Below are 10,357 nucleotides of genomic sequence, written 5' to 3' on the forward strand. Positions count from 1 at the left end.
CGCTCAAAAGCGGATACGAGTACGTGTGTAACTTTAAGAGAATTTAATTCCATCTTTGTAAACACTCAAGAATGTGATAGTGTTAACACATGTAACAAAATCCATGTATTAGATAAATTTTTAACTAAGGGTAAAGAAGAATACTCGAATGAAGAAATAAAAACTATATTTAATGAGATTCTGAACAAGTACAGAAAGAACGACTGGAACATTCTATCAACAGATAGATAACCTCAGTTACAGAAAGTACATGTGGCATAGGAATAGTAGAATGGCCTAGTGGAAATATCCACAAGTACAAAATAGAAAACAGATTATCCTCAGTAGGTGTCGAACTCGTAGGACTTAAAAAGGCCTGCGAACTATTTCTTAAATATAATTACAAAAAGGCTTTGATTTTAAGTGATTGATTAGGAGCTGTTAATTTAATTAAAAATAAGAATACAGACTCGTACCTAGTGAATGATATTCACAACATAATTAACCAATCAGACATTCAGAAACTTGACATTCTATGGGTCCCTGGTCACAAGGGTGTGGCCATCAACGAAAAGACTGACATAGCAGCAAAGGCTTCTACAAGTGAGGGGTTTACAATAAATATAAAATACAGCTACAAGGAGGCTCAAAGAGAAATTAGGAACTTTTTAGTTTACAAATGGAATGAGGACTACAGGACGAAGTGTAGGACGAAGGGATCCAGCCTCATAGACATATTTCCCTGGCATTTTTCTCTTAAATGGAATGCTAAAAGCATCAAGACCATTAACAGACTTATGACGGGACACACATACGACAAAGTCTTCCTACACAGAATCAAAGCAATTGACTCAAATATCTGCGAAACGTGCAATGTAACTGAATATGCCGAACACCTGATCTTCGATTGCCAAAGATTTGCCGGGCTCAGAAGGAAATTCAAAATCTTTAAATATTATAACAATTTACATCAATTATTAATAAAAAAAGAGCCGCTACATCTCAGAGAGCTGGCAATCTTCATCAAAACTGCTGACTTAAACTTTTGACCCCTTTTTTCTTCATCATGTTATAAAGTAATTTCAGTTTGTTTTCTAAAACAGTTAAGTAATTTTCCTCTTTTTTTTATATACCGACCTGTCAAACTCGCCAAACTACATCACCAGTATCTGATCAATGTGGCTACAGTGCTACGATCAAAATTCCGATCATCCTTGAGATGATTTAACACCAAAAAAAAAAAAAAAAAAAAAAAAAAAAAAAAATTTGCTTTCGGTTGAATACTAGCTAGCAACGACTATCAGCACTGAACACATATTTTTAACCGATAATCTAATCAATTTTATATAAAAGTGGCTAATTTTAAGTACCATCTTTATTGGCATTGTTTATAAAATAAGGTTTCAATAAAAAATGTCAACAATTTCCACTAAGTTTATTTCTTTACATGGTAACTACCCATTTGCAACATATTAAAATCATTTTTATAAAGGGGAATATGTGTACTTTTCAAAATTGTTGGCCCTTTCTTTTCCATATAAGCCCCATGGAAGCGCCAGTGTGAAAAACCCCCGTTATGCATATTTTTACATTCCTTTTTTTTATATTTTTGAAAACATTGAGATTTTGATGGCAAGTGATCAAGATTTCGATGATTTCCCGCATTAATAATCGATGTGGCTCTAAATTGCATTTTTACACGACTTCTACATTGGGGCATTGGCTAAGAGGGTGAGCATTGTAGATACCTCCTATCCCTTCTTTTACTCACAAAAAAAAAACCCCACTATATCCACGATTTTCACTATTTTCGGTGCAGTATTAAAATACCCCTTTGGCATACAATGGGCTAATCGTTCTGTGATTTGATATTATTAGCTTGCTAGGACTTTATAGCTGAACATGAAGTTTATCCGATTGATAGATTATTTTTCTAAAATAGTAGCCAACTTTTGCTAGTCATTCTTATTGGATTTGTTTAGAATTTTCACGAGTTTTCAAAGTGAAAATTTTGAAAAATATACCGCTAAAAATTATTGTGTAAAAAAAGCACTACCTTTAAAAAATCTGCATACAAAATACCAGATTAAAGAGTTAAACAAATTCCAAGTCCCCAATCTATCAAAAAAAGTTTCCTTGCCAGGTAAAAAAGAGGTAAATATTATTATTATTAGTATTATTTTCCGCGGTCTAACTCGAGTTGTTATCCAGTTTAAATAAAGGGGCTTATGTGGGCTAAGTTCGTTTTTTCATCGGTATGGCACGCTGAAAAGGCGCCATTCTTAAGAAGCGTCCCTCCATTTTTTTAAACTCCTAAATAATTACTGCTCGACGTCATAATGCAGCGCCACAGGGAATTATATAAACAGCAATCACCTGCTTTCAGCCCACGCAATTTCAATGAGCAGAACCGGGAACTCCAGAATGCGGCGCGTGCAAAACAGCGCGAGGATCGTTTTCAAAGCAACCGCATTATTAGTGTTAGTCCAACTCCCACGCCTTACCTATGTCGCTCCTCCTAAGGAGAATCGAAAACCAGAGCTGCCTCAGCAGCAGAGGAACCCCACCCGGGACCTTTACATAAAGCGCTTCGTGGATTGGAAGGCTGCCAGGAAGGAACAAACAAAGAACGAGCAAATTGCTCGTCGTGGTCAAAAGATGTTCACATATAAAACCGAAACACTTAAACCTGCGACAAACCCCCAGAAAGAGCAGGAGAACGCTCCGGCATTTGTGCCGCCAAAAAGGCACTCCTTATATGTTTTGGCAAAAAAAACTCAGTGTACGCAGACGGCAGCGGAGAGGAAACAGCCTTTGGCAACCCAATTGCGTACCCAGGGTCATCCATCCAGATTGCGCGCTCAGCCTGCGGCAACCATGGCAAAGCTGCAACATGCATCGTCGCGTCCTCAACCGGTCACTGTGCAGACCCAAACATCAAACATGAAACATCAAACATTAGCAAGGAATGTCCAGCCAGCCACAGTGAAGCCTGCACATTCACGTGCATTGCCCTTGAAGCCTACAGCAGGCCCAAAGCCCAAGGCAGCAGATTTGGTCGTTGGACCTTCTGCAAATGGGGTTGTTCATTTGCCAAATGTGAGGACGCAACCATTCGAAAAGCCGGCCGTGAGTAAGCCCACCTTAAAAATACCAGCAGTGAAACCAAAGCCCATTCAAGGAGGCGGCGGAGGGGGAGCTGCGGGAAAATTTAAGTCGACCGCAGTAGCAAAAGGGCCGGCAATAAAAAACAAGCTTGCCAGCCAATTGTCGACCAGAATGAAGGCCAAGAGCAACGTCAGCAAGTACGTAGGTCTTCAAAAGTATGTTCGAAATCGGCCGGATCTGATGAGAGAGTTGGTTGAGGCTGGGACCACTGAACTCCCACTGCCTCCCAATACGCCGCTGGAAGAGAAGATAAGTTTCCCTGCTCTGGCCACATTCACGCAGTGCAAGACGAACAATTGCAGTCAAGAAATGATAGAAGCCTTGGGTGAGATTTCAAATCTGAGTCCAGTGGGTCCAATGAGCAGCCACCGAGATTCGAAAGCGAAGCGGAAATTTGACTTTTCTAGGTACTCTTTTATAAAAACGGCAGCTGAAGAGAGTTTGATCTTGGATCCATATCTGGCTAAGGGTAAGTACAACAGGAATAAAATGGAGTAAAATGTAATATTATTGGTTTCCAGATCCAGATGATAAAGAACAAGAAAATTCTACTCTGAAGGCAGCTGCGGAGCAAACCCCTCCTCGCAGGATTTCCGATGAGAAGCCCAACTACTTAAGTCCATATGTGAGCGTCTCGCGCGGTAAAGTCAACTCTCGCTGTGAGCGTGAGAAGCGAAACAGCATTTATTTGCCCGGTGAGGAGTATCCTGTTGCCAATCGGCGGGCCCTCGAGTCGGTGCTCTACTTTCGCATACAGCTGGAGAATGAGATTCGACGACTGCGAGATATCTGCAGCGAGTGGGAAGCCTATAGCAAGGAGAATGAGGCGCATCTGGTTGAGACGGGCGGCATAGATATGATCAATGTGGCCATTGGACAGACAAATTTGCTCTCTACCAAGAAATTGATGCAGTTCAGCGGTCTGATTGACCGTTGCGAGGCGGGAGCTACGGGCAAGAACCATCGACCCTACGATGGCAGCGAGGAGACGAAACCCGTCCAGGCAGAGGATCTGGAAGGGTGGTGGGACATGCTGCGACTCCAGAGTGAGAATGTTGACAAGCGCTTTGATAACTTGAAGCGATGGAAACAGAACAATTGGCAGGACCCGATGCAGTTGAGGAATCGAAAATACCAGCCAAGCCCGTGGCCAAACTCCAGCGTGTGATCGTAGTACGCGACCGTCGGTCCTTCTCTCCTGCTCGCACCGTCCTGCGCATGTCTGTAGGCGAGAGCCGTTCTTCCAATGGTGGCAACACTCTGCTCAAGTCTGCTATATTGGCCGCAGCCGAACAAAACGCTCTTAATCATACCCCTCCTCCCAATAAGGGACGCCAGTCGATTCTGAAAAAAACAGGGACCAGCAAGCGTGAAAGTCGTGTTATTTTCAGTACAAAGAAAAATGTACGGCACTTCAAATTCACCTACGAAGAAGGCACTATTAGCGATGACCAGGGCCCAGCAGAAAATGAGCCGCAATCCGCGTCTTAGGCCATCCACCGAGTTTATGTAGTTTATCTATCATTTATTATTTAAAGTTACGTTTGTGTTTATATGTATAGTATTATTTAATTCTGAAAATTATGTTTCAATTTCAAAGCCTTGTTTTATATTTTTTTTTTAATTAAGTACATCAATCAATCAAATAAAGGAAAAAAACGAGGGGAACGTTGTGAGTTGCTGCGGACACCGCAACTCTACAGTTATACCCGATACTAAGTCAGTATGGCTCTCCTCCGGCAGACGCCGCTAATATTAAACGACACGACAAAGAGTGCGTGCGAGAGAGACAGAAAATCAGTCTGAGCGTGACGTCGGGCGCTGCGTAGCCACTGCAAATTGATTTGTTCCTATTGGCTATAAAAATGATCTGATCTGATCCAGATTCAGCAATCTGATAGATATGGTCATTATCTATGATTCTGCGTTTTTAGTTTTCTCGAATGTGCAATATTGTGGATGCAACAGATTTTCGTCCGTTGTGTGGGCGGAAGGGGGTGGGGTGAAATTTTGAGATACACGTTTTATAGTAAGATCTAACAGGAGTGCGGATACCAAATTTGGTTACTCTAGCCTTAATAGTCTCTGAGATTTTTGAATATCCCCAGATTTTCGTCCTTTGCGGGGGCGGAAGGGGGTGTGGCGAAATTTTGAAACAAACTCGTCTCGGTCCGATATATTAGGAGTGTGGATACCAAATTTGGTTGCTCTAGCTTTTGTAGTCTCTGAGATCTAGGCGCGAATGTTTTACTCTAAGCAAAGCCGCCTATGCTACGTGTGTGTTAGAGAGAGACAGGGCGGGAAAAAAATGAAATTGTTTTCTTGATGCTGGCTATAATAATAATACGATCCAATTCAGATTCCGCAGTCTTAAAGATATGGCCATTCTCTACAATTCTACGTTTTTGGTTTTCTCATATCTTTAAAATTGTGGATGACACAGATTTTCGTCCTTTGTGGGGGCGGAAGTGAACGGGGCGAAGTTTTGAAATATTTTTGTAGCAGTGACATATCACAGAAGTCTGGGTCCAAAACATCGTTGCTCTAGCTCTTTTAGTCTTTGAGCACTAGGCGCTGAAGGGGACGGACAGACGGACGGACGGACAGACAGACAGAATTTTCAAAATTGTTGGCCCGTTCTTTTCCATATAAGCCCCATGGAAGCGCCAGTGTGAAAAACCCCCGTTATGCATATTTTTACATTCCTTTTTTTTATATTTTTGAAAACATTGAGATTTTGATAGCAAGTGATCAAGATTTCGATGATTTCCCGCATTAATAATCGATGCATTTTTACACGACTTCTACATTGGGGCATTGGCCAAGAGGGTGAGTGCATAACCTTAATATACTGGAAAATACTATGGAAAGTATTTTTATATTTTGCAAGGTGTGTGAGCCAGACATTGTGGCAAGAAAATTAGTGTACTAAGTGACTTGGCGATAAAATATACGGTCTGAAATATGCCACATATACCCACTTAAGACCCCTCTATTTAAACAGTCATTGTAGATACCTCCTATCCCTTCTTTTACTCACAAAAAAAAAACCCACTATATCCACGATTTTCACTATTTTCGGTGCAATATTAAAATACCCCTTTGGCATACAATGGGCTAATCGTTCTGTGATTTGATATTATTAGCTTGCTAGGACTTTATAGCTGAACATGAAGTTTATCCGATTGATAGATTATTTTTCTAAAATAGTAGCCAACTTTTGCTAGTCATTCTTATTGGATTTGTTTAGAATTTTCACGAGTTTTCAAAGTGAAAATTTTGAAAAATATACCGCTAAAAATTATTGTGTAAAAAAAGCACTACCTTTAAAAAAACTGCATACAAAATACCAGATTAAATTGTTAAACAAATTCCAAGTCCCCAATCTATCAAAAAAAGTTTCCTTGCCAGGTAAAAACGAGGTAAATATTATTATTATTAGTATTATTTTCCGCGGTCTAACTCGAGTTGTTATCCAGTTTAAATAAAGGGGCTTAAGTGGGCTAAGTTCGTTTTTTCATCGGTATGGCACGCTGAAAAGGCGCCATTCTTAAGAAGCGTCCCTCCATTTTTTTAAACTCCTAAATAATTACTGCTCGACGTCATAATGCAGCGCCACAGGGAATTATATAAACAGCAATCACCTGCTTTCAGCCCACGCAATTTCAATGAGCAGAACCGGGAACTCCAGAATGCGGCGCGTGCAAAACAGCGCGAGGATCGTTTTCAAAGCAACCGCATTATTAGTGTTAGTCCAACTCCCACGCCTTACCTATGTCGCTCCTCCTAAGGAGAATCGAAAACCAGAGCTGCCTCAGCAGCAGAGGAACCCCACCCGGGACCTTTACATAAAGCGCTTCGTGGATTGGAAGGCTGCCAGGAAGGAACAAACAAAGAACGAGCAAATTGCTCGTCGTGGTCAAAAGATGTTCACATATAAAACCGAAACACTTAAACCTGCGACAAACCCCCAGAAAGAGCAGGAGAACGCTCCGGCATTTGTGCCGCCAAAAAGGCACTCCTTATATGTTTTGGCAAAAAAAACTCAGTGTACGCAGACGGCAGCGGAGAGGAAACAGCCTTTGGCAACCCAATTGCGTACCCAGGGTCATCCATCCAGATTGCGCGCTCAGCCTGCGGCAACCATGGCAAAGCTGCAACATGCATCGTCGCGTCCTCAACCGGTCACTGTGCAGACCCAAACATCAAACATGAAACATCAAACATTAGCAAGGAATGTCCAGCCAGCCACAGTGAAGCCTGCACCTTCACGTGCATTGCCCTTGAAGCCTACAGCAGGCCCAAAGCCCAAGGCAGCAGATTTGGTCGTTGGACCTTCTGCAAATGGGGTTGTTCATTTGCCAAATGTGAGGACGCAACCATTCGAAAAGCCGGCCGTGAGTAAGCCCACCTTAAAAATACCAGCAGTGAAACCAAAGCCCATTCAAGGAGGCGGCGGAGGGGGAGCTGCGGGAAAATTTAAGTCGACCGCAGTAGCAAAAGGGCCGGCAATAAAAAACAAGCTTGCCAGCCAATTGTCGACCAGAATGAAGGCCAAGAGCAACGTCAGCAAGTACGTAGGTCTTCAAAAGAATGTTCGAAATCGGCCGGATCTGATGAGAGAGTTGGTTGAGGCTGGGACCACTGAACTCCCACTGCCTCCCAATACGCCGCTGGAAGAGAAGATAAGTTTCCCTGCTCTGGCCACATTCACGCAGTGCAAGACGAACAATTGAAGTCAAGAAATGATAGAAGCCTTGGGTGAGATTTCAAATCTGAGTCCAGTGGGTCCAATGAGCAGCCACCGAGATTCGAAAGCGAAGCGGAAATTTGACTTTTCTAGGTACTCTTTTATAAAAACGGCAGCTGAAGAGAGTTTGATCTTGGATCCATATCTGGCTAAGGGTAAGTACAACAGGAATAAAATGGAGTAAAATGTAATATTATTGGTTTCCAGATCCAGATGATAAAGAACAAGAAAATTCTACTCTGAAGGCAGCTGCGGAGCAAACCCCTCCTCGCAGGATTTCCGATGAGAAGCCCAACTACTTAAGTCCATATGTGAGCGTCTCGCGCGGTAAAGTCAACTCTCGCTGTGAGCGTGAGAAGCGAAACAGCATGTATTTGCCCGGTGAGGAGTATCCTGTTGCCAATCGGCGGGCCCTCGAGTCGGTGCTCTACTTTCGCATACAGCTGGAGAATGAGATTCGACGACTGCGAGATATCTGCAGCGAGTGGGAAGCCTATAGCAAGGAGAATGAGGCGCATCTGGTTGAGACGGGCGGCATAGATATGATCAATGTGGCCATTGGACAGACAAATTTGCTCTGTACCAAGAAATTGATGCAGTTCAGCGGTCTGATTGACCGTTGCGAGGCGGGAGCTACGGGCAAGAACCATCGACCGTACGATGGCAGCGAGGAGACGAAACCCGTCCAGGCAGAGGATCTGGAAGGGTGGTGGGACATGCTGCGACTCCAGAGTGAGAATGTTGACAAGCGCTTTGATAACTTGAAGCGATGGAAACAGAACAATTGGCAGGACCCGATGCAGTTGAGGAATCGAAAATACCAGCCAAGCCTGTGGCCAAACCAAAGTCTAAGCTGGGCAACAATTTAAACGCTAAGCCCAAGGTCAAGGCCAGCAGTAACTTGATGCAATTACTCCGCAAGGCCCATGCTGAAATGAAAAAGGCTAAGGCGGATGTGGTATCAGCGGACGATGCCCCGCAAACTCCATCTCGCAGCAGCACTCAGCGTGTGATCGTAGTACGCGACCGTCGGTCCTTCTCTCCTGCTCGCACCGTCCTGCGCATGTCTGTAGGCGAGAGCCGTTCTTCCAATGGTGGCAACACTCTGCTCAAGTCTGCTATATTGGCCGCGGCCGAACAAAACGCTCTTAATCATACCCCTCCTCCCAATAAGGGACGCCAGTCGATTCTGAAAAAACCAGGGACCAGCAAGCGTGAAAGTCGTGGAGTTATTTTCTGTACAAAGAAAAATGTACGGCACTTCAAATTCACCTACGAAGAAGGCACTATTAGCGATGACCAGGGCCCAGCAGAAAATGAGCCGCAATCCGCGTCTTAGGCCATCCACCGAGTTTATGTAGTTTATCTATCATTTATTATTTAAAGTTACGTTTGTGTTTATATGTATAGTATTATTTAATTCTGAAAATTATGTTTCAATTTCAAAGCCTTGTTTTATATTTTTTTTTTAATTAAGTACATCAATCAATCAAATAAAAGAAAAAAACGAGGGGGAACGTTGTGAGTTGCTGCGGACACCGCAACTCTACAGTTATACCCGATACTAAGTCAGTATGGATCTCCTCCGGCAGACGCCGCTAATATTAAACGACACGACAAAGAGTGCGTGCGAGAGAGACAGAAAATCAGTCTGAGCGTGACGTCGGGCGCTGCGTAGCCAGTGCAAATTGATTTGTTCCTATTGGCTATAAAAATGATCTGATCTGATCCAGATTCAGCAATCTGATAGACATGGTCATTATCTATGATTCTGCGTTTTTAGTTTTCTCGAATGTGCAATATTGTGGATGCAACAGATTTTCGTCCTTTGTGTGGGCGGAAAGGGGTGGGGTGAAATTTTGAGATACACGTTTTATAGTAAGATCTAACAGGAGTGCGGATACCAAATTTGGTTACTCTAGCCTAAATAGTCTCTGAGATTTTTGAATATCCCCAGATTTTCGTCCTTTGCGGGGGCGGAAGGGGATGTGGCGAAATTTTGAAACAAACTCGTCTCGGTCCGATATATTAGGAGTGTGGATACCAAATTTGGTTGCTCTAGCTTTTGTAGTCTCTGAGATCTAGGCGCGAATGTTTTACTCTAAGCAAAGCCGCCTATGCTACGTGTGTGTTAGAGAGAGACAGGGCGGGAAAAAAATGAAATTGTTTTCTTGATGCTGGCTATAATAATAATACGATCCAATTCAGATTCCGCAGTCTTAAAGATATGGTCATTCTCTACAATTCTACGTTTTTGGTTTTCACATATCTTTAAAATTGTGGATGACACAGATTTTCGTCCTTTGTGGGGGCGGAAGTGAACGGGGCGAAGTTTTGAAATATTTTTGTAGCAGTGACATATCACAGAAGTCTGGGTCCAAAACATCGTTGCTCTAGCTCTTATAGTCTTTGAGCACTAGGCGCTGAAGGGGACGGACAGACGGACGGACGGACAGACAG

General features: G+C 42.9%; 2 protein-coding genes across 2 annotated transcripts; both read left to right on the plus strand.

Annotated features, from left to right (window-relative positions):
• The first annotated feature begins 2,954 nt into the window (after positions 1-2,954).
• On the plus strand, positions 2,955-4,746 carry LOC117191131 (guanylate kinase-associated protein mars-like). Its single transcript, XM_033396092.1, has 2 exons — positions 2,955-3,616; positions 3,669-4,746. The coding sequence occupies exons 1-2, from the start codon at positions 3,259-3,261 to the stop codon at positions 4,313-4,315; spliced, it is 1,005 nt and encodes a 334-aa protein (XP_033251983.1). The 5' UTR covers positions 2,955-3,258; the 3' UTR covers positions 4,316-4,746.
• A 3,129-nt stretch (positions 4,747-7,875) lies between these two features.
• LOC117191146 (guanylate kinase-associated protein mars-like) lies at positions 7,876-9,344 on the plus strand. Its single transcript, XM_033396111.1, has 2 exons — positions 7,876-8,052; positions 8,105-9,344. Exons 1-2 carry the CDS (start codon positions 7,893-7,895, stop codon positions 8,764-8,766), a joined length of 822 nt encoding a protein of 273 aa, XP_033252002.1. The 5' UTR covers positions 7,876-7,892; the 3' UTR covers positions 8,767-9,344.
• Positions 9,345-10,357: the final 1,013 nt, after the last annotated feature.

The sequence above is a fragment of the Drosophila miranda genome (genome assembly GCF_003369915.1).
Source record: "Drosophila miranda strain MSH22 chromosome Y unlocalized genomic scaffold, D.miranda_PacBio2.1 Contig_Y1_pilon, whole genome shotgun sequence".
Taxonomy (NCBI): domain Eukaryota; kingdom Metazoa; phylum Arthropoda; class Insecta; order Diptera; family Drosophilidae; genus Drosophila; species Drosophila miranda.